Here is a 27334-nt window from a genome sequence, read left to right on the forward strand (position 1 = left end):
TATTCGATGTAATCTTATTTTGCGGTGCGTTTGTTGAGATCTGATGAATTGTGGGTCTTTGATCAGATTATCTATGAACATTATTTGAGTCTTCTTTGAACTCTTCTATGCATGATTTATATAGCTTTTTATTTCTCTCCGATCTATTGATTTGGTTTGGCTAACTAGATTGATTTTTCTTGCAATGGGAGAGGTGCTTTGTAATGGGTTCAATCTTGCGGTGCTCAATCCCAGTGACAGAAAGGGACATGACACGTATTTGTATTGTTGACATTAAGGATAAAAATATGGGGTTTGTTCATATTGATTGGATCTATCCACTAGTACAACGAGGTGCTATACAAACGGTGTTTTAACCCCTTTTCGCGACGGTGTTTCGAACCGTCCCCAAGTGAGTGACTGCGATAGGGGGGGGTCCCTCCCACACGACCCAGAAACCATCGAGGATAGGCCCTCCGGGCACATACACTCGACAAAATGAGGTCGTGTGCGACGGCCGAGCGATCAAATACGGTTATACAGGCCCAACCGGTTCTGGTCGTAAGTACATCCCACACAGTAAGTCCCAAACAAACGTTTCCGTTTGCTATATACATTCCACACAGTCAATCCAAGGAATACGTTTCCGTTCTTATGTACATCCCACACAGTCAATCCAGGGAAAACGTTTCCATTTGTATGTACATCCCACACATTCAATCCAGGGAAAACGTTTCCGTTCGTATATACATCCCACACAATTTATGTATAGCCTCATGTGTGATAGGTGTAACTATCACACACGCTCTGCCTCGGTTAACCGTTTGCTTTTATTCAACTACATCACACATGATTTGATGAAGATAACTGTATGGCATTGGGTTATCCATCACAAGCGCTTTTACTGCTAGAACCGTTTGCAAAGTTCCATGACCCATTTAGTAGGTTTATTAGTTTACAATTAATAATTCTAGTATTACGCAAATTCACATTTCATATCAAACAACTGTTTGCCAATTTCATATCAGGCACATAAATATTTTTAACATCACAGTACGACAGTTACCTGAAAACAGCACAGTACAACATATAGCTAGTTCACCTTCATAAGAACAATATATTCATTTCCCTAATCGAGATCATCCAGGCTTGTCTTATCCACCTCTGCTTTCAGTTCAGTAAGAACCTGTTTTGCACTGGCCAACTGGGAAAGTGCCTCCTCCTTCGCCAACACCATCTTAGCAAAGTCTAATTTAAAAAATCTGAGCTCATTCTCCATCTTCTTCTTTTTATCCCGCATCTTCAAATATTCTTCAGCGTTGACAACACTTTCTCTAAGCCTACCTCTGTTCTCTTCCTCATACATGCTCCAGAGCATTGCTAGGCACATCTTCAAAGACTGTGGCCACTCTTGATCAACCCACTCCAGGTAAGAACACTTCCATCCTATAATATTTAAAACTATATCAGTAACAATTCTACGGGAAATGGGTTTCTAGCAATATAGAAAATCACCAAATACATATTTTGAGAAACTGAAGAAACAGGTTAATTATGACATGTCTTCTCAAAAAGATCAATGTGCAAATGAATTAATTGCTACTGAGACAACAACCAAATTCTGAAACATCAGAAGCTATCATTAACTACAACAACGCTACAAGTTCTTAGTCATGTACTATAAATAACAAATTGAACATTTTATGAGGAAGCTAAATATAACTGCAACAACATAGCAACAGTGTTTGGATGACAGCAAATTGATACTAACAGGTGTGTACATGCACAAATTTAGTAACATAGAACTAATAGCACTAAGGTCGTCCACTATGTATGCCAAAACCGGTGTAAAGACAACTGTTGCTACATTTGGCACTGGTGCCCTGCACTGGCGAGCCGATGCTGCGGGAAAAAAAATCAGGGACCCGGACTCCGGAGCACCTAGTTGCTCCGATGCCCAGTTCCTTCGTGCCATAAAGATTTAGTATTTTACTGCTTGGCTGCTCGGATGTGTGGACCAAAGTTGGCTGCACAAACTGCTGAAGTGGTGTCAAATAATTTTCTAATGGCACCGCTGATGAGATGGCAACATTTTTAGATACTAGGTACAAACTGTGACACTGTCTTAACATCCAGAATAAGATAGCATAGTGACAGTGTCTGAATCACATCTAACAAGTGATTTGTAACAACGAAAGTGGGGCTAACCTTCTCTGCACATGCCAGAAACTTCCTCCCACTGTCCACGGATTCAAACGTTACTAGCTTCACGCATGGAGATTGATGGTGACAACGAGCGGGCAGATCTTCAGCCACCCCGCTCCATTCGTTGCAACTGATGGTCCTAGGGAGCTACAAGAGGAAGAAATGACTCAAATCGGCCGCCGGGTTAAAATCCTTCATTCCAAGTCATAACCCGAGAGAAAGAAGAGAGGCATACCCGGGTGCTGAAAAATTCGTGGGAGGAGGAGGAACCGCTGGAGAGGTCATTGAAGAAGACCATGGCGACCCCGGCGGTAGGATGCGAGACGACGAGAGCGAGGAAGCAAGCGAGGAAGCGGCTATAGCTTCAAAAGGAAGGAAAGAGGAAATAGGGGAAATGTGACTTGTGGTTGGGGAGAAAAGGGGGGGGCGGGGTAGATATTTCGGCAGTAGGCCAAAAATTTCGAAATGTGGAGGGAAACTTTGCGCGCGGTGCCGCCAGACACCATTCACTTTGAACGATTGTGTGCATCGCAAACGATTCTTCTGCTTTACGCGCATGGGATGAGTTTGTAATTAAAATTTTGGTGGAAATTTCCCTGGGTACTGTCCTCATCCACGTCATTGCATAATAACATCACTTGCTAATTTGGGCACACAAAAGAGCGTACAGCACACAGAGAACACTCACTGAATCGAGCAATTTTAGTAATTAAACAAAGCCAGTTGACCTGAACATTGCTCTAATAAAAGACCAGCATTAAAAACAAAGCCTAAGTACGCATAATTTTAACAACACCGCCGCCACGCCGGCCTATGCATCACCGCTGTGAGATGAGACGTCGATGACTTGTCCTGGCGACATGCCGCCATTGGTGGACTCCGCGTCCCCTCTGCTGAAGTCGACCGTGTCCTCGTCCTCGGCTCCTCCCTCAAGGTTGTAGTACTTGTAGCAGTGGTTGCACCAGAGCTCGAGTTGGTACTCCATCGCCGATTCCTCAATGGACAGACTCTTCTCTACCTCGACCTCGGCCACGCGCAACTCCTCCTCCTGGTGCGCCTCGATCTCCGCCGCCTCCTGCATCTCCAGCTCCCGCTCGGCGATCTCATGAGGAAGCAGGTGCTCCAGGGCCGCCGCCGCCTTTTTGGACGTGGGTTGCATGCTGGATTCTGAGGTGGCCTGGAATATCTTGGCGTGTGCGTCCACGATCTTGGCGTGGATGGCCTCGACCCGGGCCAGGGCGACATCGGCGGCACGGACGGCAGCTCGAGCACTCTCGGCATTTGTAGCCGCCATCGCAGTTGCTGCTGCTGCCGTCTCGGCTGCTGCAGCTGCCCTGTCTGCTGCCGCAGATGCCCTCTCAGCGGATGCGGCGGCACTCCCGGCGTAGGCGGCTGCGCTCTCGGCGCAGGCGGCGGCGCTCAGGGAGGACGCGGCCACCGTACAGGCCCTCATGAAGCGTTTCCACGACGTCATCTTTGCTAGAAGGGGTTGCTGGAATGGGGATCGGGATTCGTGGATTCGGGGGTTGCCGGCACTAGAGCAGACGAGCTGGCGAAGCTTAAGGAGGAAGACTTAAATAGAACCATGAATTTTCATCGCAAACGGTTCCTACAAAAAAACTGTGTGTGATGTTGTTGATATTTTTATTAGTTGTGCAAGACGAATTTGGAGTAAAATGGCAACGGATGGTGTTTTAAATATACAAGAAAGTTTGTAGTACTAATACAACTGTCATTTCAAAATTTGGAAAATTCCAGGGGTCATTTGACCTTGTAAGACAGTTTAAGTGATTTTTTAGCCATTTAATGATTGTAATTCAAATTTGAACTACGTCTACATGCAACAGCTAATTAACAGTAAATGTTTAAAAAAATCATATTTGTGCACTTATGTGCGATTAATTCCATGTGCTGTAAATTGGAAGGAATTTTCAAACATATTGGTATCACGACCTGGACACATGCATGGAGTGCCATGCCATTTAAATTCCTAAAAATTAAAAAAAGATCAGAAACACATGTAACCTTGCTTTATGTAATGTCATGCCACCAAGATGATGTGGTAAAAAAATTGGCATGTTTGACGAAAGTTTGGACACACACCCCTCACAAAACTGGAGCAACTCACTAGAAGGCTCGTGGCTCCGAGAGGGAACAATGCATGTTTGATGACGAACGGGAGATAGCTTCCTCTTACGGCCTTCAAATTTTTTTCTACATTTAACGTGCACTAATACAACTATAATGTGGAAAATTGGAAAATTCTAGGGGTCATTTGACCTTTTTAAGACATTTAAGTGATTTTCTAGTCATTTAATGACCGTAATTCAAATTTGAACTACATCTACATGCAACGGCTAACCATAACGATTTGAAAAATCATATTTGTGTACTTGTGTGAGAGTTAATTCCATCTGCAGTAAATTGAAAGGAATTTTCAAACATATTGGTGTCACGGCATGGACACATGCATGGAGTGCCATGGCATTTAAATTCCAAAAAAATAAAAAAGATCCGAAACACATGTAACCTTGTTTGATGTAATGTCATACCACTAAGATGATGTGCTAAAAAAATTGGCATGTTTGACGAAAGTTTGGACACACACTCCTCACAAAACCGGAGCAACTCACTAGAAGGCTCATGGTTCCGAGAGGATACAATGCATGTTTGATGACGAACGGCAGATATCTTCCTCTTACGGCCTTCAATTTTTTCTACATTTAACGTGCACTAATACAACTGTCATGTGAAAATTTGGAAAATTCTAGGGGTCATTTGACCTTTTAAAGACATTTAAGTGATTTTCTAGCCATTTAATGATCGTAATTCAAATTTGAACTACATCTACATGTAACAGCTAACCATAAAGGTTTGAAAATCATATTTTTGTATTTGTGTACGAGTTAATTCCATGTGCAGTAAATTGGAAGGAATTTTCAAACATATTGATGTCACGACCTGGACACATGCATGGAGTGCCATGCCATTTAAATTCCAAAAAAATAAAAAAAGATCAGAAACACATGAAACCTTGCTTGATGTAATGTCATTCCACCAAGATGATGTGGTAAAAAAATTGGCATGTTTGACGAAAGTTTGGACACACACCCCTCACAAACCGGAGCAACTCACTAGAAGGCTCGTGGTTCCGAGAAGGAACAATGAATGTTTGATGACGAACGGGGGATAGCTTCCTCTTACGGCCTTCAGATTTTTTTTTCTACATTTAACATGCACTAATACAACTGTCATGTGAAAATTTGGAAAATTTTAGGGGTCATTTGACCTTTTTAAGACATTTAAGTGATTTTCTAGCCTTTTAATGACCATAATTCAAATTTGAACTATATCTACATGCAACGGCTAACCATAACGGTTTGAAAAATCATATTTGTGTGTACTTGTGTGCGAGTTAATTCCATGTGCAGCAAATTGGAAGGAATTTTCAAACATATTGGTGTCACGGCCTGGACAAATGCATGGAGTGCCATGCCATTTATATTCCAAAGAATTAAAAAATGATCAGAAACACATGAAACCTTGCTTGATGTATTGTCATGCCATCAAGATGATGTGGTAAAAAATTTGGCATGTTTGACGAAAGTTTGGACACACACCCCTCACAAAACCGGAGCAACTCACTAGAAGGCTCGTGGTTCCGAGAGGGAACAATGCATGTTTGATGACGAACGGGAGATAGCTTCCTCTTACGGCCTTCAAATTTTTTCTACATTTAAGGTGCACTAATACAACTATCATGTGAAAATTTGGGAAATTCTAGGGGTCATTTGACCTTTGTAAAGACATTTAAGTGAATTTGTGGCCATTTAATGATCGTAATTCAAATTTGAACTACATCTACATGCAACCGCTAACCATAACGATTTGAAAAATCATATTTTTATACTTGTGTGCGAGTTAATTCCATGTGCAGCAAATTGGAAGGAATTTTCAAACATATTGGTGTCACGACATGGACACATGCATGGAGTGCCATGGCATTTAAATTCCAAAAAATAAAAAAATCAAAAATGCATGAAACCTTGCTTGATGTAATGCCATGCCACCAAGATGATGTGGTAAAAAATTTGGCATGTTTGATGAAAGTTTGGACACACACCCCTCACAAACCGGAGCAACTCACAAGAAGGATCGTGGTTCCGAGAGGAAACAATGCATGTCTGATGACGAACGGGAGATAGCTTCCTGTTACGGCCTTCAAATGTTTTTCTAATTTAACGTGCACTAATATAACTGTCATTTGAAAAATTGAAAAATTCTAGGGGTCATTTGACCTTTTGAAGACATTTAAGTGATTTTCTAGCCATTTAATAACCGTAATTCAAATTTGAACTACATCTACATGTAGCGGCTAACAATAATGGTTTGAAAAATCATATTTTTGTGTACTTGTGTGAGTTAATTCCATGTGCAGTAAATTGGAAGGAATTTGCAAATATATTGGTGCCACGGCCTGGACACATGCATGGAGTGCCATGCCATTTAAATTCCAAAAAATAAAAAATGATCAGAAACACATGAAACCTTGTTTGACGTAATGTCATGCCACTAAGATGATGTGGTACAAAATTTGGCCTGTTTGAAGAAAGTTTTGACATACACCCCTCAAAAACCGGAGTAACTCATTAGAAGGCTTGTGGTTTCGAGAGGAAATAGTGCATGTTTGATGACGAATCGACGATAGCTTCCTGTTATGGGCTTCAAAAAAATTCTGTAATTAACCTGCACTAATACAGCTGTCATGTCAAAATTTGGAAAACCTCAGGGGGGATTTGATTTTTTATAGACATTTAAGTGATTTTCTAGCCATTTAATGGCCGTAATCCAATTTTGAACTACATCTACATGCAGCGGTTAACAATAATGGTATAAAAAATGTGTACTTGTGTGCGAGTTAATTCCATGTGCAGTAAATTAGAAAGAATTTTCAAAGATATTGATGTCACAGATTGGACACATGCATGGAGTGCCATGGAATTTAAATTCCAAAAATGACTAGACGATGTAAATATTCGGTGTTCAAGAAAGAAAATGTGAAGATCTGGCAAGACAACCGGGCCCACATGATTGGCACTCTATTTTGCGCCTCGAGGTTTGGAAGGTGAGTGGCGCGGGTCATTAATCAGACACGGTTCAGTATTGGAAACCGTCAGCTATTAAGTTCACACACGGCTTTTGCTGCAGAAATTGTGTGTACTTCAAACTACAGCACTCGTAAATTCCGGCGACCGCCGTGTGTACTGTTCCCGTCGATCTAGATTCCGGCCGCCAATAAATACTACCTTGATCACGTCGTCCCGACTGCATTCTCATCTACATCCTCCCCTCGCTCGCCCTCTCTCTCTCTCAAATCTCTGCCATGGCGCCGCCAATCTACCCACGCGCCGACGAGGAGGCGCAGCCCCCCGAGGACGCTCAGTCGTAGAGTAGCGACGAGGAGGACCCCTACGCACCGCCGGACGAGGTTGTGCCGGACCCCCCAATTTTGGAGTGGTTTTGGGGCTAGTACAATATTTGTCTGTGAAAGTCGCTGCCGCCAGCTGAGAAAGCCAGGCAAGTGGCCTTCAAGAAGGAGATGGCGGAGTAGGAAGCCAGGTACTAGGCAGCCTGTGAAGCGATCTACGTTGGGCCGAGTGGGAGCCTAGGCCCCAACTCGATATCTAATGTTGCAGCTTTGAGATCCAATGGTTTATTAATTGAAACATCTGTGTCCCCGCTGACTTTGAGCCTCCATTTGTCTTTTTGGGTTGGGTCCGCTCCTGCCTTCAAAGTTCAAGGCTGTCCGGGGCGACTCGGAGGTGGCTATGGCGCCAAGATGTTCAAAACACAGATTTTGGGACTTCATTCCGTCCAAAATTGAAATAGCGACAACGAACAGGCATGTTGAACAGGTTCTGGCCTGTGTTGTTTAGTGTTTTGACCAAAGCATTTTTGCTGCCATATGTGCCTATCAAATGCTCTGAGGAGAATTCAAGAAATAGAATTAATAGCATGATGCGGGGGCATGTCAAAAGACATCCATGAACAAGTTCTGAGAAGAATTCATGCTTTTCTATTTTCTTCAAAACAAACGGAAAAGATTTGGCTCATCTTATTAATAAAGGAGGGGTAAACAAGGTTCATAGTTTAGAGAGGTCCAAAACGCATCTCATCAACAAGACAAAAGGGGTAAACAAGGTGCATATATAGTTTAGAGAAGAATTCAAGAAATAATATTAATTGCAAGATGTGAAGGTATAAGCGAGATCCTCTTTGTCATGTTTGGTTAAAGACTAAATCCATGAATCGTCTCCCCATGGACAACGTATGGACTTGGTCCAGGTCGATCCACTAATAACAATTCACGTAAGGCATCAGATTGTGCCAGAAAAATCCAAAAATCTCATGTCAACGAACCACTCAATACCATCGCAGATCAGCGTAGAAGAGAAAAACAACCCATTACTGAGCAATACCTACGTATATGCCGCAGCATCACGAACTGGATAATCCACCCTGCATTCAAGTGCCAGTTCGTACACTTGCCAAGTTGCCATACATATGTGCAGAGTCAACTGCCATGCCCGTTCCAGGCGGCGTTGATCCAGAGCTCCCATCTATCTATATAAGCTAAGGAATTTAGAGCTGCGATTAACCAGTTCAATTCAATTCAGCATTGGCTCTGAGAGAGAAGCAATGAAGCAAGGATTGATGACAGCCATGTCATCTGTTTCGCAGCAGCTGCTTCTCCTGCTGTTCTGCTACTATTCTGCCGCTGCTCGTGCTGAAGCCGTCTGCGCCGAGCAACCAGGTACGTACATCACACCATCTGTCCAGTACAGTTGTGATGATCGCCGTTTCATTTCGTCTGTAAATTTTATAGCGACTCCGTCGTCGTCCAGTGGACCCACGGTGCCGCTAAACCACCGGTATGGCCCGTGCTCGCCGGCGCCGTCCACGGTGGAGCCGACCATGGCGGAGCTTCTCCGCGCCGACCAGCTCCGGGCCAAGTACGTGCGACGGAAGTTCTCTGGGACCGACGGGCTCCAGCCATTGGATCTCACCGTGCCGGCCGATCTGGGACTCGCCCTGGGCACGCTGCAGTACGTGATCACCGTCGGCATCGGCTCCCCTGTCGTGACCCAGACCATGATGATCGACACCAGCGGCGACGTGTCGTGGGTGCACTGCCGCTCCCCGACCGGGTCGACGCTCTTCGACCCCAGCAAGTCGACCACCTACGCCCCCTTCTCCTGCAGCGCCGCGGAGTGCACGCAGCTCGGCAACAAGGGCAACGGCTGCTCCAACTCAACGTGCCAGTACGTTATCGAGTACACTAACCAGCCGAACAACACCGGGACGTACGGCTCCGACACGCTGATGCTGAGCTCCTCCGACACGGTCGAGAACTTCCAGTTCGGTTGCAGGCAGGACGAGGCGGAGGTGGAGGACAGCATGGACGGGCTCATGGGGCTCGGCGGCGACGTGCAGTCGCTCGTGTCGCAGACGGAGGCGACCTACGGCAAGGCCTACTCATACTGCCTCCCGCCGACCAATGCCACGTCTGGATTTCTCACGCTCGGCGGGCCGAACGACACGTCGGGCTTCCTCTCGACGCCGATGATCAGATGGGAACAGGTGCCGACGTTCCATGGCGTGCTCCTGCAGGACATAGTCGTGAACGGGACGCAGCTCAACATACCGCCTTCCGCCTTCGCCGCCGGGTCGTTGGTGAGCTCCGGCGCGTACATTACGCGGCTGCCGCCGGCGGCGTACACGGCGCTCAAGACGGCGTTCAAGGCCAGCATGACGCAGTACAAGACGATGCCGGCCAGGAGCATACTGGACACGTGCTTCGACTTCACAGGGCTGGAGCTGGACAGCATCACAGTGCCGGACGTCGCGCTGGTGTTCGACGGCGGCGCGGTCGTCAACCTCGACCGTAGTGGGGTCGTCATCGGCAACTGCCTCGCGTTCGCTGCCAGCACCAACCCCAGCGGCATCCCCAGCGTCATCGGCAACGTGCAGCAGCGGACGCTCGAGGTGTTGCTCAACGTCGGCCAGAGCGTCGTTGGGTTCCGGCCAGGCGCATGCTGATGATTCATTTCCGGTGACTACTTCTTCGTTTGTGATTGTGAATTGTGCGGTAAGGGGCAGGAAGATCAAACTCGTTCAGAGGAATAATAGTTGACTTTGGATTGACCTGGCTTTTGAGTTTTATAAACTCAAAAACCCTTTAGCTGGGCTAAATTTGTCTACTACGTTTTGGGATGTTTTGTGACAGCAACATATGATCGATGCTGTATGTTTTGCTGGTTAAGTTTGTTTGTAATTTCAGCTACAAAAATGCTAGACCTACGTAAGGTTGTTACGTAACCTACGTAAACTTTCTTTTCCACTAACTGAACATCTATTCACAAGCATAACCATTTTTTGGTGAAAAACATAAGAGCAACTCCAATGGAGCGACCCATTTCGTCCGCCGCCGTCCGTTTGGGTTGGCGCGGACACAAAAGGCGGCCCAACACGCCGACCCAAACGGACGCGCGTCCGCTTTTCGTCCGCGGGCGACCCATTCCTGGCTCATTTTTGAGCCGGATTTGCGTCGGCGCGGACACGAGAAGGACACGTGCGCGCCCTCTCCCCTCCCCGGGCCCGCTGGTCGGTGGCACATTGCCCTCTCCCCATCCAACAGCGCACCCTCGCCCGCCTCCTTCGTCGGCCGCCGGCCAGTTCAACATAGATAGTACCAAGGATCAACTGTTAAAAGAAAAGATGAACTACTCGCCGGGGGTGGCCGGATAATATGGATACATAGATAGTTCATAGCATAGACTATTAAAAGAAAAGATCAACTACTCGTCGTTTTCCGACTCCGACTCGGTAATGTTCTCCTCCGACGTCTGAATGTAGGCGTCAGCATACCGCTCGTCCTGGAAGTCCCAGGAGGACGCTTCTCCTAGCTTCATTTTCAATTGAGCGGCCTGCTTCCGCGCACGCTTGTCCTCCCGATAGGCGGCTTGCTCCGTCCTCCTTTGCTTGTAGAACTGGTGCTCGTCGACGATGTCTTGCGGGAAGCGTTCGCACCACAACACCATGGCTTCCACGTCCATCTCGGCGATGGCAAGGAGACGCGGCTGCCTCCGGTGGTCACGACGATCCTTGTCCGTGAAAAGCCGTGGGAGAGGCGCGAGATCCTGCGCCCGCTGGCTCGACACGTCGGGAAAATTCATCTCCCGACGAGGCCTCAGGAGGCGCTGTCGGTGTCAAAACCGACAGATCTCAGGTAGGGGTCCCGAACTGTGCATCTAAGGATCGAAGGTAACAGGAGACAGGGACACAATGTTTACCTAGGTTTGGGCCCTCTTAATGGAGGTAATACCATACTTCCTGCTTGATTGACTTTGATGAGTATAGGGATTACAAGAGTTGATCTACCTCGAGATCGTAATGGCCAAACCCTAGATGTCTAGCATGTATGATTATGATTGCCTCTACAGACTAAACCCTCCGGTTTATATAGACACCAGTGGGGCCTAGGGTTGTACAGAGTCGGTTTACAGAGAAAGGAATCTTCATATCCGAACGCTAAGATTGCCATCCACGCAAAGGAGAGTCCCATCCAGACACGGGGGAAAGCCTTCCGTCTTGTATCTTCACGTCCCATCAGTCCGGCTCACGTCACATAGCCCGGACGCCCGGGGACCCCCTAATCCAGGACTCCCTCAGTAGCCCCTGAACCAGGCTTGAATGACGATATGTCCGGCGCGCAGACTGTCTTCGGCATTGCAAGGCGGATTCCTCCTCCGAATACTTCAAGGTAGTTGATCAACAAGAACTATATCCGGCTCTGTTTAACAATTACAAGCCACTACCACAAGGGCATAATACTTAATCAAAAAACATGATATGTCTTTATTGACAGTTTTTCTGGCGAGACGTTACGTCTGGCCTTTTCATTATTTTGAATCTTTTTCAATCTCCCGTTTCGCGTTTCGAGACGCAGCCTCCGGTGACACGTCTTGTCAAAGCAGAGATCGTGTCCCCTTATTACGGGATTCTCATCAACACGGGCTTGGGAAATCCAACCGTGCCGCTCGCACGACCCCTTGGGAATAGGCGAGTTTTAAGGCTTGTGGGGGGACGCTTGATATTCAATGCCTTTATAAGGAGATAAGGATCCCCCCTTTTACCCCACGCCTTCTTCTTCCTCAGCCCATCCGCCCTCGAGCTCCAGCGCCCAAGCTTCAATCCTTTCCGTCCCCCGCAAAACTCCAGCCATGTCCGGATCTAGAGCGCAGGGAAAATGGATGGCCTCCTCCATCACAGAGAGGAACATCCAGGAGCTCCGGGAAGCGGGGTACCTGGCCAAGGAAATCGCCCACCGGCTTCCTGCCAAAAATCATATCGTCCCCACTCCAGAGCTCAATGAGAGGGTAGTATTCATCCCCCATTTCCTTCGCGGACTAGGATTTCCCCTGCATCCTTTCGTCCGCGGTCTCATGTTTTTCTACGGGCTAGATTTCCATGATCTAGCCCCGAATTCCTTCCTCAATATTTCGGCGTTCGTCGTCGTATGCGAGGCATTCCTCCGCATTCCCCCGCACTTCGGCTTATGGCTCAAGGTCTTCAATGTGAAGCCGAAAGTGGTGGATGGCCAACACGTGGAGTGCGGAGGCGCCATGGTGAGCAAGCTTCCCAACGTCACTTGGCCCAAGGGTACCTTCGTGGAGACCGTGAAGGGATGGCAGCAGCAGTGGTTCTATGTCACGGAACCTCGTGACTCCACATGGACTGCTCCCTCCGAGTTCAAGTCCGGGCCTCCAATGCGGCTGACATCCTGGCTCAACAAGGGCTTGGACTGGGCGTCGTCCGACGAGGTGATGACGCTGCAGAAGCGCGTCCAGAGTATGGTAGACAAGAATACCAGTCTTGCCAGCGTGATCCAGGTGATGCTCTTTCGCCGGATTCTCCCCTGCCAACGCCAGACTCGGTATATGTGGGAGTTCGACCCGGCCGGTCCCCGGACCCTGCAGCGGTTCTTCGGCATGAAGCACGAAGACATGTGGAAGCTGCTTTTCAAGATCCAAAAAACATGGCCGAAAACGACCGAAGACATCGGCTTCGACTGCACTCACGCAGTGACTCCCATAAGTTTTCTGATGACCTTATTTCGTAAGTCCAAGGAGCATACTAAGCTCCCCATTCTTCCACAGGGCTGGACGAAGAAGGCGGAGCGGACTCACTGTCCGGCTCCGCTACCCGAAGAGCCAGCCATTCATCTGTTGACGAGGATAGTAGTCCCGGCGCCGTATCAGGCGCCGGAAAAGAAGGCCAAGAAGAAGAGCAAGGAGGCCAAGGGTGGCCTCCGCCGTAAAGGCGCTTCGGACGTAGTGTCCGAAGACACCGAAACTCTCTCCTCTCATGACGAAGATGAAGAGGAGAAGGAAGAGAGCAATTCCCCCATTAAGGGGGGAAAGAAGAAGAGGGCGGCTTCCATGGATCTAGATACGGAGGCGCCCAAGAAAGGGAGAATCTCCCTTACGGATGATTCCGAGACGGACACCGATGACATCCACGAGTGGCGCCCCAGGCCGAAGCCCCTGGCCGGATCGTAAGTATTCAAAGGTACTGTGCATATATCCAGTTTTTTGCCTTGTGGTTTTAACACGTTGAATTGCGTGCCGTAGTCCGGCTCGTAACCTCCCCCAGCGATCCTCATCTTCTGGGAATTCGCTGGGTCCGAACATGATGGAGAGCGAGTCTCCTCCGCCAGCCTCCCCCCTCCTGCTACAGATAACACCGAGGTGTTGTCCTGAAGGACCCTTCCAGGTCAGGAGGAGGTGCGGGAAGCCGCCAAGACGGCGCCAAAGGGTGATACCTTGCTGCCGAGAACACGGGGGAACCGACCCCCAGGGAGACTGGAGACAGGGGCCATGTCCAATTTGGCCCCCAACCAAATGTCATTCCGGAGACCCACACGGCTCCGGAGTCGGATGAGCAGCCTCCTTCAAAAGAAGGGGGCACGCCCACTCCACCGGCGACCTCTGTCAATCCGGAGGCGCCGGACACTGGTGGGAGCGCTTTAGAGTGCCGCCATTGTGGGAGAACATCGTACCCTTATGGGTACGGTGGTTGAAAAGGTTCGGTCTGCTAAAAGCGGATTGAACGAGGCCTACATTAGCCTTCTGAGAGGCTTTGAGGTATGTGATATAGTGCCTTTTGGCTATAGAAGAGGAATGCCTGTGTAGATAGTAGCCCCTGAGACTATGTTCAGTGTTCGCAAAGAAAGGACGAACAGAGGTTCTAATAACCCGCGCAGGAAATTAACATACATATCTATTTGAACAAACAGGCTGCGATGCAGGCGTCAGCTTCCCATGCCGCCGAAGCGTCCGAGCTGAGGGAGAAGTTAGAGGCAAAGCAAGGTATGTGATACCGAAACACATCTGAAAAGATACCAGCTCTGATTTGTTATCTGAATGAGTTTTATGATTATGCTCATAGCTGACGCGTGTGAGGTCGAGACCCTCAAGAGTGCGCTAGCCGAAGCCAAGAAGGAGGCGGATGAGGAACGAGCCGCCCGCCTGAAACATGAATCAAGGGTGGAAGAAGTCCAGCAAGAGCTCAAGGATGCTATAAGCAAATGTGAGTCCTTAGAGCGCAAGATTTCGGATCAAAATTCCGAACTCGCTAAGGCCCTCCAAAGTGCACAGGAGGCCCGAGTTGAAGCCCAAGGCGCCCGCCGGGAGATCCAAGAGGCTAAGCAGATCGCGGCGTGTAATGTCTTTAATATGCAAAGAAAATTTGTAAGAAGAAAGTACATCTTACTGACCCGCGTTTGGAGTTCTCCAGGAGCGTTTGTGGATCTACCCCGGAGTATTGCTGATGCTGCAGAGTTCTTCCGAGCCGAAGAGGGGAGCTCAACGGAGAAGATGTTCTGGTCGCAGTACCTTGCGCCAGAGCATCCAGTACCCTCCAGTGATCAGCTGAAACAGCTGACCGAACTGCATAGGGTGGCCGAATTGGCCATGAAGGATGTTATAGTCCGTCTTTGGCCAGCTGAACCCATACCCAGCAGCTATTTCGGTCTCGTGAAGCGGCTAGTCAGTGCCTACCCCCGGCTTGATGCCATAAAGCGGTCGGTCTGCATCGAAGGTGCCCGGATGGCCTTCGCCCGTGCCAAGGTGTAGTGGGCGAAGATGAATGCCGTCAAGCTTGCAACCAAGGGACCGCCCGCAGGCAAGGAGCACCACACGCCGGAGCGGTATTTTGATGATGTGTTGGAAGGATCCCGCATTCTAGAGGGCCAGTGTTCGAAGGACATTATTTTTGAATGAATGTATCCGTGCTGCCCGAACTTTGTATTATGAAACAAGGCTTATGTATAATATGTTGCTTGTTTTACCTCGAATTCTTTTCCTCCTGTGCTACCGTTTATGGTATCTGAGAGTTGGCCAGTCATCGGCTTCAGCCCCTACGTAGGTAGTATGAGGGTGTTCGAGATAGCATCTAAACACACTTGACCCAGCGACTTGGTCCTTGAAGGAGGTGTTAGTGCGGCAAACTAGGCAATCGGACTATGTGGCTTTATCACTCTCACTTAGCCATAGGAGTTTGACAATTGGAGTGTGGGCGCAACCCCTAGTATTATTCGATTATCCGAACTCGGGTGTTGTAAATGCCCGACCGGATGAAGGCCGGTCTGTCGCGCGATGCGGAAAAAATCGCAGAAGATTTATACTTAGTCACCGAATAGCTGACCAGCTCTCGCCGCATCATGACAGTCAGTTTTCGGCTTTCTCTACTAAGGTGTTTGTCCGGATGAACCAGAAACACAATCGCAATAGTTCTCCCTTTACTATCTTAGCCGAACAAGCGGAACGTAAGGTAGTAACCACAGGATTCGGGCAACTCAACTATTGACCAAAGACATGATTCGAAGCCGATGCATATCATGCTATATTCGGGACGCCGAATTGTACTATACAAGTGTTCGGACTTATTTTATGTTTAAGAAATGCACGTGGCTCAATAGAGCCCCTGGCGATTTAAGTCGTACCGAGGTGTGCATGTCAATCGGACGGAAGAAATAGGGAAGTTCAGATTAAGAAATAAGCCAGGGGCGTATAGGTTGGGCTAGAAACTGTTTCCATTATAGTCTGATTGATACGTTAAAACGTATTTGTACAAATAATGCGATAAGCAACAAGGCTATTTTACATGCCGAGCACAAGGAAAAGCTGTGTACGGGTCCTGAAAATGGACGAGGTGATCTTTAAAGACCTTTTAGGTACTCTACCACGCGTCTATGCTGCTTTTCTCCTTGGCGTGTTATCCTTCAAAAGGATCAACGAGCGGGTTTTCATGATGGGCCTAGAAAAGGGCCCTTGGTACCGTCGAAAGGTCATGTGGGTTGCAAGGAACCTGAAAAAATAAAAATAAGAGAAAAAGGAAATATGAGGGTCCGGATAGGGTCTAGCCATATTGTGGACTTTATCTTTATTATGCCTCCATCTTTGCCCATGGTATCTTTAGTGCGTAGTTATGTACGCGTGGTACATATGTCGCAATTCGGTTGGGGCTGAGACGGAGGCCGAATTGTTAATCGAGCTCCTGACGAGCTGGACTGTCGTGCTGCAGGGTAGTCCGGACTCGTTTGATAGTGTCCGGGGGCTTGGCCGCCGATGTAATAGCTGTCTTGATAAGGCCGCCTTGTACCTCCGCTGCCAGGGCCGCGGTGTGCTCCTCAGTGCGGAGGGAGCGTTCCATGTTTCCGTTTACTGTTATGATACCGCGTGGTCTGGGCATCTTGAGTTTGAGATAGGCATAGTGTGGGATCGCATTGAAGCGAGCGAAAGCGGTTCGTCCGAGCAGTGTGTGGTAGCCACTGCGGAAAGGGATGATCTCGAAGATCAAGTCTTCGCTTCGGAAGTTGTCCGGCGAACCAAAGACGACCTCCAATGTGATTGAGCCCGTGCAGCGGGCCTCTACACCAGGTATTACTCCTTTAAAGTTAATCTTGGTGGGCTTGATTCTTGACGGATCAATACCCATCTTGCGGACTGAGTCCTGATAGAGAAGGTTAAGGCTGCTGCCGCCGTCCATTAGGACTCGCATAAGGTGGGATCCATCAATAATTGGGTCGAGGACCAGTGCGGCCGAACCTCCGTGACGGATGCTGGTCGGATGGTCTGTGCGGTCGAAAGTGATCGGACAAGCTGACCATGGGTTCAATTTTGGGGCGACTGGCTCTATCGCATAGACGTCCCTTAGCGCGCGCTTGCGCTCCCGCTTGGGGATGTGAGTAACGTATATCATATTCACCATTTTGACTTCGGGGGGAAATTTCTTCTGTCCCCCTGTGTTCAGTGGACGAGGCTCCTCGTCGTCGTCCTCACTGGGCGACCCTTTCTCCTTATGTTCGTTGTTTAACTTACCGGCCTGTTTAAAGACCCAACAACTTTTGTTGGTATGATTGGCAGGCTTGTCGGGGGTGCCGTGAATCTGGCAAGGTCGATCAAGTATTCGGTCCAAGCTAGATGAACCATCTTTGTTTCTTTTGAATGGCTTCTTCCGCTGATCGGATTTGGAGCCACAGAATCCGGCGTTGACCGCCGTATCTTCGGTATTGTCATTGCTGCTTTGATGCTTGTGTTTCTTGCGTCGGGGCCTGCCATTGCCGTTTCTGACTTCGAAAGTGCCAGGGTCGCTGGTACTGTTACTGCTACGAGCTAGCCAGCTATCTTCGCCCGCGCAAAAGCGGGTCATGAGTGCTGTAAGGGCTATCGTGGACTTCCGCTTTTCTTGGCCGAGGTGTCGGGCGAGCCATTCGTCACGGATGCTATGTTTAAAGGCCGCTAGGGCTTCGGTGTCCAGATAGTCGACGATCTGGTTCTTTTTTATTAAGAACCTGGTCCAGAATTTCCTGGCCGACTCTCCGGGCTGCTCGACTATGTGACTGAGGTCATCGGCGTCCGGAGGCCGGATATAGGTGCCTTGGAAGTTGTCTCTAAAGGCGTCTTCCAAGTCTTCCCAGCTTCCGATAGAGTTTTCTGGGAGGCTGTTTAACCAGTGCCGAGCTGGTCCCTTAAGTTTTAGTGCAAGGTATTTGATGGCATGTAGATCATCACCGCGAGCCATGTGAATGTGGAGAAGAAAATCTTCGATCCATACTGCGGGATCTATTGTGCCATCGTACGATTCTATGTTCACGGGTTTAAACCCTTCTAGGAACTGGTGTTCCATAACCTCATTGGTGAAGCATAGGGGGTGTGCGGCGCCTCTGTATCAAGCCGCGTCACGACGCAGTTCGGATGAAGTCTGTATGCGGTTTTCGGCCCGGGCGTAGTTATGCTTGTCGCGCCAGGCTTGATAGTCGTCTTCTCGCGCTGGGGCACGCCCCCGTGATCCGTAGATTGATCTGGTCTGACCGGCTCTATTTTCCAGGTCTTGTCGTAGGTCATAGGTGTATCCCCGAGCTGTTGTTTCTCTGCCTTTACGGCGAGGTGGTGCGGGCTGGTGTTCGGCTTGAGTTGTCGTTCTGTCCCGGCCACGTGGTGGTCGGTCATGTCCGTCAGCAGCATTACATGCTGGTGGTGTGGGCTCCAGTGCCTCATCGTCGAATTGGGGTAGCAGCTTGCGCTTCGGGTAACTCTTAGTTGGGTGTTCGAGGCCGTATTCCTCGGCTACCAGGACATTGGTCCATCTGTCATTGAGCAGATCTTGATCAGCTTGAAGCTGCTGCTGCTTCTTTTTCAGGCTTCTTTCAGTGGCTATTAGCCGGCACTTAAAGCGCTCTTGTTCAAGGGATTCCTCTGGCATGATGAAATCCTCGTCGCCGAGGCTCACGTCGTCTTCGGAGAGTGGTAGATAGTTGCTATCCTCCGAGTCCTCATTCCCTACTTGCTCGTCAGGGTCAACTTGCCCGTCCTCCAGATCATCATGTTAGGATGTTGGTTCGATGGGGGCTTCTTGGTCTTCGGCGTTCTTTGGAGTATTATTGTCTCCGGTGCCGGTATTTCTATCTTTTCCACGGCGCCGCTGACGTCGACGCTTCGGTGGTATCTCAGGAGGTTCGTCCTCGACTGGGTCCTTCCCATCATCGGTGTCGCCTTCTTTAGGTGTGTCCACCATGTACACATCGAATGAGGAAGTGGCCGTCCAGCGTCCGGTGAATGGCGGGATTTGGGCCTGCTCATCTCCGGCATCGTCGTCCATACCGTCGATGTCTTCGGAGGCGTAATCGAGCATGTCGGTTAAATCTCGACAGTGGCTATGAAGTGGGTGGTGGGTGGGACGAATTCCCCGCTCTCAGCCCCTAGTCTTGGCTGGGCATAGTTCGGAGACGATTCCTCGGTAATGGCGAGGGATCGCATTAAGTCCAAAGCCTCGTTTAGGAGTGAGTTTTGGACAGAGGAGCGAGAGTCCGCCGGGCTGGCCGGGGTGAGGGCCGCCTGGCCGCGCCCGCTCGACGTGGACCTTGAAAGTTTGGACTTGGCGTCCGGTGGAGTGTCCGGTGCTTCAATGACAAGGGGTGTTCGGTTTGTCTTCGGGCTAGCCCATGACGTCGTCCCCTCCGGATCTCCGGTAGCAAGTTCCATAATCGCAGAGAGTCCGGCGGGCTCTAGACTCCCGTCTTCGGACCTGATAGCCTGCACTGGATCTAAGGCCAGAGCGGCGATCGGCGCCGCAAATCCTTCGAAGATCAAATCTCCTCGGATATTGGCGACATAGTTTAGGTTCCCAAAACTGATCTGATGACTAGGAGCGTAGCTGTCGATCTGCTCAAGGTGGCCAATCGAATTGGCACGCAGTGCGAAGCTGCCGAACACAAAGATCTGGCCGGGGAGGAAAATCTCCTCTGGAACAGCATCGTTGCGAGCCATCGATCCTTCAGTCGACAACACAGAGGAACTCTAAATGAAAGCACCAATGTCGGTGTCAAAACCGGCAGATCTCGGGTAGGGGGTCCCGAACTGTGCGTCTAAGGATCGAAGGTAACAGCAGACAGGGACACGATGTTTACCCAGGTTCGGGCCCTCTTAATGGGACTAATACCCTACTTCCTGCTTGATTGACTTTGATGAGTATAGGGGTTACAAGAGTTGATCTACCTCGAGATCGTAATGGCCAAACCCTAGATGTCTAGCATGTATGATTATGATTGCCTCTACGGACTAAACCCTTCGGTTTATATAGACACCGGAGGGGCCTAGGGTTGTACAGAGTCGGTTTACAGAGAAAGGAATCTTCATATCCGAACGCCAAGTTTGCCATCCACGCAAAGGGGAGTCCCATCCGGACATGGGGGAAAGCCTTCCGTCTTGTATCTTCACGGCCCATTAGTCCGGCCCACGTCACATAGCCCGGACGCCCGGGGACCCCCTAATCCAGGACTCCCTCGGGCGCCACGCCGCCGCATCGTGCGCGCAGGCCGCCTCCTCTGCGGTGTCGAAGGTGCCGAGAATGAGGCGTTTCTCACCAAACCAAATCTCCGAGGAGAAGGCGCCAGAGCGGCACTTGCGGACTCCGCGAAAATCCAAAGCGCCCAGACGGCGCATCGACATGGTGGCGCAGAGGCGGCGAGGCTAGTGAGAGGGGGCAAGACGAGTGGGCAGCGGACAGAGTGTGGAGGGAGCGTCTTCTTAATAACGAGCGCCGGCCGCGGCGCGCCAAAACCAGCGCGCGAACCTTTCCCGCGCGCTGAAGCGCCAAAACCAGCGCGCTAGGCCGATTTTCCCGCGCGCGCGGACCTTTCCCGCGCGCTGGAGCGCCAAAATCAGGGTGACGACATGGCCGCTGGCATGATCTATGCGCGCGCGGTCATGAAATGGATCGGCGCGTTGGGCGCACTGCCGACCCAAATCTAAAAGAGGGCGGACGCCGGGCGGGCGGCTAACCCAAACGGACAAAAAGCGGACAAAAGCGCCGTCTGTTTGGGTCGGCCTGTTGGAGTTGCTCTAACTACAACCAGGTTTCCATGCTCGCTAACTAAAATTGACATACTCGGAGCTCGGTTAACACAAATTGCCATCAAAATTGTTCACAAATCTCATTCCACCCAGTGAACGTTTGCTGGTAATGAGGGTCCTTGTTACTGGTCCGGTTTTCACTCCATAGCCTGTTTTCGAGGAAAGCGTAAAGCCTAGGCTCCATTTCATTGAAAGGAAACCAAACATAATTCAGGCTCTTATTACACGCTCGCAGAGGAATACGCTGAAATGCCTACTCAACAGGAAACAACGAAACAAACAGGAAAATAAAAGGAAAGTCTCTAACATGAAAGAGAGAAAACACATTACAACTACCTATAGTACAAAATGAAGGACAATAATCACAAAGCAATGTGGGCAATCTTGACCACAAGGCCATCTTCAACAAGCTTCAGGGCCGACATGTGGGCCTTTCTCCCTAGTCCAGCAAGTGTTCTCGCAGACAGTAGACATCTTCAGGGGGTATTTCAGCCAGAGTTCCTTCTTCCTCAGCCTGGCTCTGGACACATCGACACAAGAGAGCTTCTGACAACCACCAACGGAGATGCAGTGACTCCACTCGATCTCTTGCGCTCCATAGCCCGATCGAGGTCAAGACTAAGTAGTGCTTTTCAAAGAATCTACGAAAAATCTAGGACCACATCAAACCCATGATTATCTAGTTCTTCAAAGACTTCCACTCAACCACTTCAGATACTGAGCACGTCAACCGGGCACTCATCGTGTTATTTCCCAAAAAATACTATGTTGGGCTTGGGACTCCCAATACATTAAGACGGATTTCATTGCAAAACTTCCCTATTGAAGCGGCAACCAAACTTCTCACAAATAGACTGAAACTCATGATACCTCTTCCGGTCCATGCTGACCAAACCTGGTTTATCTTCAGTAGAAATATTGTAGAAAAATTTGTTTACGCGACCGATCTCATTGTCTCTTGCCGCTCTAAAAAAGCTCTAACCATGGCCATAAAAGCTAGACTTCCGTAATGCCTTGGCCTCCGTCTCTTGGGCCTCAGTTGCCACCATCCTTGAACTTAGAGGCTTCCCCAACAAGTTTTGTTGCTAGATTCGTAACATTCTGCATGACAAAACATGCATTACTCAATGGGGTTCAAAGTAGCATGATCAATCGTAAGATAAAGTCATGGTGATCTGATGCCCCTACCTCTTCAGCATCATTGTAAACCTACTTCAATAGAAAACCTCAAGAACAACAACTTGTTGCACCTCCACCATCACATATTTACAAACCTACCCCGATCACGCTCTAGTATGTCGATGATACCCTAATGTTTGCCTCAAGATCCATCGCTGTCGCCTCATGTTTAAAGGTCATCTTCCATGATTTCACTAACGCTACAAGTCTCTCCATCAACTTTGCAAAAACAACATTTGCCCCATCCATGTCCCACCCGACCAAGCACGTGCTATTGCTAATGTTCTTGGACGCCTAATCTCTTCATTTCCATAAATATACCTAGAGACTACCTATTTCCCCTACATGCCTACCCGCGAACTCTTTTCTCCCAATAATTGAATGATATAGAAAATTCCTCTCCGACTGGCTAGCCTAAAGGGGGCAAACTAATTCTTCTGTTCTCCATCATAGAATCCCCAACCACCTACTCACTCTGTAACTTATTAAGTGTCGTTGATTTGGTACAGAGCTATACTAATCCGTCCTCAAGACGAGGAGCTTCACCTCGGTGCGACAGTCAGGGCACTACACGAGGAAAATCGTTGGGGGACCGGGGCTGCCAGCTCAAGCTTGAAGAGGTGGCGGTGAACATGCTGAGGGCAGATCCAACGATGAGGTGAGCACAAGCATGAACCACCACCAAGTGATTTGGGGATTTAGGTGTTTCAAGGAGTTAGGAGGGGAATGTGTGTTCCCGCGTGCACAGGTCCTAAATATAGAGGGAGTGACGAGTGATAGGGCGAGATCGCAAAATGTAAATGACACCAGCCGAGCTACCTCGAGCACAATGCTAAGTACCACAGGTTCATTCACGTAGACCGGGGGTGTATTAGAAAGATTGCAAGTGCTTCGCCAGCTAGGCAAACACAGCCGACGTGGCTGCCAAACCGCCGCTTCTGATTGGTCAACGACTTTTTTGTCACATGATTCCAAGTTTGTGTACTCCATCGTTACACTTTGAGAGTTTTTGTACCAAACCGCACCATGTCGCCCATGTTTGTGTGCTACGCGGTTGTAGTGTCGGTCCCGCCGGGTGACACGCCTCCCTATTGGTTACGGCTTAAGAGCTACCACTTTCTCGCAGAAGGAGTATTGGTGGAACCGCTTTTTCTCTAGTTATTTTTATTATCACAAGACCTCTTCTTAGATTCGACTACTTATCATTACAGATCCACTAGGCTTGTTACCACACTTTCCTCGACTCCTCGCCTGGTTGCGAGTGTTTGTCATCCCTTTCGACAAAGGAGAGCCCCAATTTTGATCCCTTTCGGCTCTGAATTCTGTCCCTGATGACACCATTGCAGTGATTGTCGGACTTGGCAGGTATGCTTCTTATGTAGTAGATCAAGTTACTCTCCCCGATGGCACCTTTGTGGCGAGGTCGAAGTCATTGGGTTGTGAGTGTGATGGGCGATGGGCGATGACACAACCGTCGGTCCTAGTGTGGAGTGTGGTTTAGTTGTTTGTATCCTAGTTTTGTTCGTATTATGGGTGTGGTGGTGCTTAGACCTAGTGTAGCTAGGTGGCCGCCCGTTGGTTTTAGCGCGGTTTTCTTCTAATTAACTGGTCATATATCTCTGTACAGCCTCTTTTGTACAATGAATCATGCCAGCTCTCCTATTATCTTTCAAATAAAAACTTGAGCAGCAAAACATCGGCTATTCTGCACCCAGTTGTAGATGCTCCCGCTACGAACAATAGAACTGTTTAAAATCGTAAAAAATAATTTAAAAATCCAATTTCTTTATGGTGCAAGATGGTTGAATGTGTGATGTCCATGTCAAATTTGGTGCAGTTTCGACATTCGAGGAGCTCGTGCAAAAAAACAAAACAAATTTCACGCATATGAGAAAGATTGATAAAATGCACTGTTCATAGCCGATTTTGTCTTTTTTGGCGCGAGCTCCTAAATGTCATTTACCCACGAATTTTCGAAAGCACCTGGCACACTCAAGCATTTTGCATGCAAATTTTTTTCAGATTTTTTAGTTTTTTCTGCTATATTTTTATTTTACTATTCATGGGTACAGATGAGGCTGGGCACTGTTTCGAATTATTCGCTTACGGCTATTTGGCTCCCTAACACATCTGCTCCCGCCATGAACCGCAAACAAAAATAAACTAGAAGAGGATATAAAAAAATCTGTTTTTTTTCATGGAGTGCGTGAGATCTGTGTCAAAATTCAGCTCGTTTGGACATCTGAATAGCTCTCAGTAAAAAAGACAAAATTAGGGTTTGTGAAACGATATACTGTTCATGTACTGTTTGGACCGATTTTGTTTCTATTGCTAAGAGCTAGTCAGATGTCCAAACGAGCTGGAATTTGGCACGGACCTCACGCCACGAAATATCTTCCATCCAAACAAAATTTAATTTTTTTTTAAATTTTAGTATCTTTTTTATATTTATTGTTCACACGATGCAGACGAGGCCGAGCTCAGAAATAGATAAGGTGTGTCTAAGGCACATCTAGATGTGCTCTAGTTGTTGCACATCTAAGTGAGTGAATCAAGCATAAAGAGAAAAAGAAAAAAGAAAATGAAAATATCCACACGAATCTCAATGTAAGATCAATGACATAGGACTTAGATGTGCAATACTTATGGCACATCTAGATGTGTTTTAGCAAAACTGAAATAGATATCCGCAAAACATAGCATCATGGTGCTGTCACAAAACGATTGCAATCAAACAAACTACTAGTAGTTGACAAATTTGAGCCACTTAGAGCTTGTTTCGACGCACTCTGATGTGACTCAATTTTGTTTGGATTGGACATATTTTTGTTCCTAGTATAATCTAAGATCCCTGCCAATCGAAAGCATCAATCCAACATTATTCTGCACCCGAAATTCGAACGAGCCCTTCGCCTTCGTGTCCCTTACATGGCAAACACGCGTGCCTGTCGCCAAAAACGATCAGCACGTGCCTGACCGGAAGCCAAAAATGCCCTGGCCGACGTCGTGCAGCACCTCGAACGTCCGCTGCTGCACGTTGCCGATGAAGCTTTCGTCGCTGGTGGGAGCGAACGCGAGGCAGTGTTCGATCATGATCCCGTCAGAGTCGAGGTCCATGACCGCGCCGCCGTCGAACACCAGCTCGACAGTCGGGACAGAGACGTTGCTTAGCCCGGTGAAGTCGTAGCAGGTATCCAGGATGCCGACGGGCGCCGCCCGCGGGTACCGCCTCATGCCGGACCTGAACGCCGACGAGAGCGCCGAGTACGCCCTCCTTGGTAGCCACGTGATGACAGTGCCCGAGTCCATCACCGAACCGCCGGAGAAAACGGATGATTGTATTCTGAGCGGCGTTCCCCCCACGGATATGTCCTTGAGGAGCACGCCGTAGAATGTCGGCGCCTGTGTGTATCTGAGCATCGGCGTCGTCACGAAGCCAGACGTCCCGTTCGGCGCGCCGAACGTGAGAAACCCGGACGTGCTATTTGTCGGCGGGAGGCAGTACGAGAAGGACTTGCCGTACGTCGCCGCCGTCTGCGACACGAGCGACGGCACGTCGCCGCCGAGCCCCATGAGCCCGTCGAATTTTTCCTCGTCCATCTCCTCCTCGTGGTAGCTGCAACCGAAGTGGAAGTCTGTGACGGTGTCGGCGTCGCTCAGCGCCAGCGTGTCGGAGCCGTACGTCCCGGTGGTGTTCGAGCCATCGAAGTACTGGACGCTGTACTGGCACCCTGAGCTTGAGCAGTTGTTGCCTTGGGTGCCGAGCTGCGCGCACGCCGCGGAGCTGCAGGAGAACGGGGCGTACGTGGTCGACTTGCTGGGGTCGAAGAGCGTCACCCCGTCCGTGGAGTTGCAGCGCACCCACGACACGTCGCTGCCGGTGTCGATCATCATGGTCTGGGTCACCGCCGGGGAGCCGATGCCGACGGTGATCACATACTCCAGCGTATTTAGGGCCGACCCTAGGGTGGTCGGCACGGTAAGGTCCAACGGCTGGAGCCCGGCGGTTCCAGACAACTTCTGTTTGATGTACTTGGCTCGGAGTTGGTCATGCTGGAGCAGCTCCAGGATGGTTGGCGCCTTTGCGGATGGCGCCGGCGAGCACGGGCCATGCCGGTGGTTTAGCGGCACTGTAGCGCCACTGGATGACGATGGCGTTACTGCAAAATTAACAAACGGTAAAAACTGCACAGGATTGACGACAGCCAATTGTACTTATAGCCCGAACTGCATGTTCAGTATGTATAGCCTTGCTAAATCTTAGTCGACTGATACTTGGTTATGTCTCAATCCATTCTATATTCATGAGATCTTATTCTAATATTCATGTCAAATTATTATTTTTAGTTTTTTGTCTTACATGTTACATGTTATATTATTTGACTAAGATTTGATTAAGTTTTTAGTCGACTGAGCCCTAGTCTCATCCTTGGTCTCAGATGAGCTAGGAGTAGAATTCAGTACCTGAGCAGACGGCTTCAGCCTTCCGTGAGCCGATGGCGGCAACCTTATAGCCATGTGGATTATTCCATGCACGAGCAACCACAGCATGGTAGCCGCACAGCAGGAGAAGCAACAGCTTCTTAGCAGATCGGTCCTTGCTTCTCTCCCTCTGAGAGCCGGCCATTGTTGGAGCTGGTTAGTTGCATCTCTACAATCCTTGCACACCTTGCTTATATAGAGCTCCGGGACACAGCCAGGCAACTTGGAACGGGCCTCCTAGCTGACTTTGCAGTTTGCAGGACACTGATACATATATTGGCAACTTGGAAAGCATACGTACATGCACAGCAATGCATGCGTACGTACATAGGGAGACAAATGGATGTGCATGCGTATAGGACGATTACAGCATTGCTACATCTACGATTGAGGTACTACCTAAGTTTTACGCACGAGCACCACCTGGCAATTTTTGATTGGAAATAGGGGAGAGGATGGGCCCCGTCACGGTGAATTTGTTGGAAGATTCCTTGGCAGTCCAGTAAAAGTTA

The 27334-nt window shown here is 48.9% G+C and overlaps 3 protein-coding genes across 3 annotated transcripts; 1 reads left to right on the forward strand and 2 right to left on the reverse strand.

Annotated features, from left to right (window-relative positions):
- Window positions 1-8867: 8867 nt before the first annotated feature.
- Window positions 8868-10520, forward strand: LOC109743255 (aspartyl protease family protein At5g10770-like). Its single transcript, XM_045229455.1, has one exon. The coding sequence runs from the start codon at window positions 8884-8886 to the stop codon at window positions 10282-10284; it is 1401 nt and encodes a 466-aa protein (XP_045085390.1). The 5' UTR covers window positions 8868-8883; the 3' UTR covers window positions 10285-10520.
- Window positions 10521-11042: 522 nt separating this feature from the next.
- On the reverse strand, window positions 11043-11420 carry LOC141026116 (uncharacterized). The gene has a single exon (XM_073502089.1). The coding sequence runs from the start codon at window positions 11418-11420 to the stop codon at window positions 11043-11045; it is 378 nt and encodes a 125-aa protein (XP_073358190.1).
- Window positions 11421-23498: 12078 nt separating this feature from the next.
- LOC109743257 (aspartyl protease family protein At5g10770-like) lies at window positions 23499-27018 on the reverse strand. The gene is made up of 2 exons (XM_020302341.4): window positions 26805-27018; window positions 23499-26500 (listed from the first exon to the last, which is right to left on the reverse strand). Exons 1-2 carry the CDS (start codon window positions 26965-26967, stop codon window positions 25302-25304), a joined length of 1362 nt encoding a protein of 453 aa, XP_020157930.1. The 5' UTR covers window positions 26968-27018; the 3' UTR covers window positions 23499-25301.
- Between the last annotated feature and the right edge of the window lie 316 nt (window positions 27019-27334).

This window comes from Aegilops tauschii, chromosome 6 (assembly GCF_002575655.3).
Source record: "Aegilops tauschii subsp. strangulata cultivar AL8/78 chromosome 6, Aet v6.0, whole genome shotgun sequence".
NCBI lineage: Eukaryota > Viridiplantae > Streptophyta > Magnoliopsida > Poales > Poaceae > Aegilops > Aegilops tauschii.

Bases quoted from the DNA above. Each gene is read 5' to 3' on its own strand.
- LOC109743255 (XM_045229455.1), top strand. From the start codon at position 8,884: ATGAAGCAAGGATTGATGACAGCCATGTCATCTGTTTCGCAGCAGCTG.
- LOC109743257 (XM_020302341.4), bottom strand. From the start codon at position 26,967: ATGGCCGGCTCTCAGAGGGAGAGAAGCAAGGACCGATCTGCTAAGAAG. The intron at 26,501-26,804 runs GTACTGAATTCT...TTAATTTTGCAG, and splicing joins GGCTGAAGCCGTCTGCTCAG to TAACGCCATCGTCATCCAGT.
- LOC141026116 (XM_073502089.1), bottom strand. From the start codon at position 11,420: ATGAATTTTCCCGACGTGTCGAGCCAGCGGGCGCAGGATCTCGCGCCT.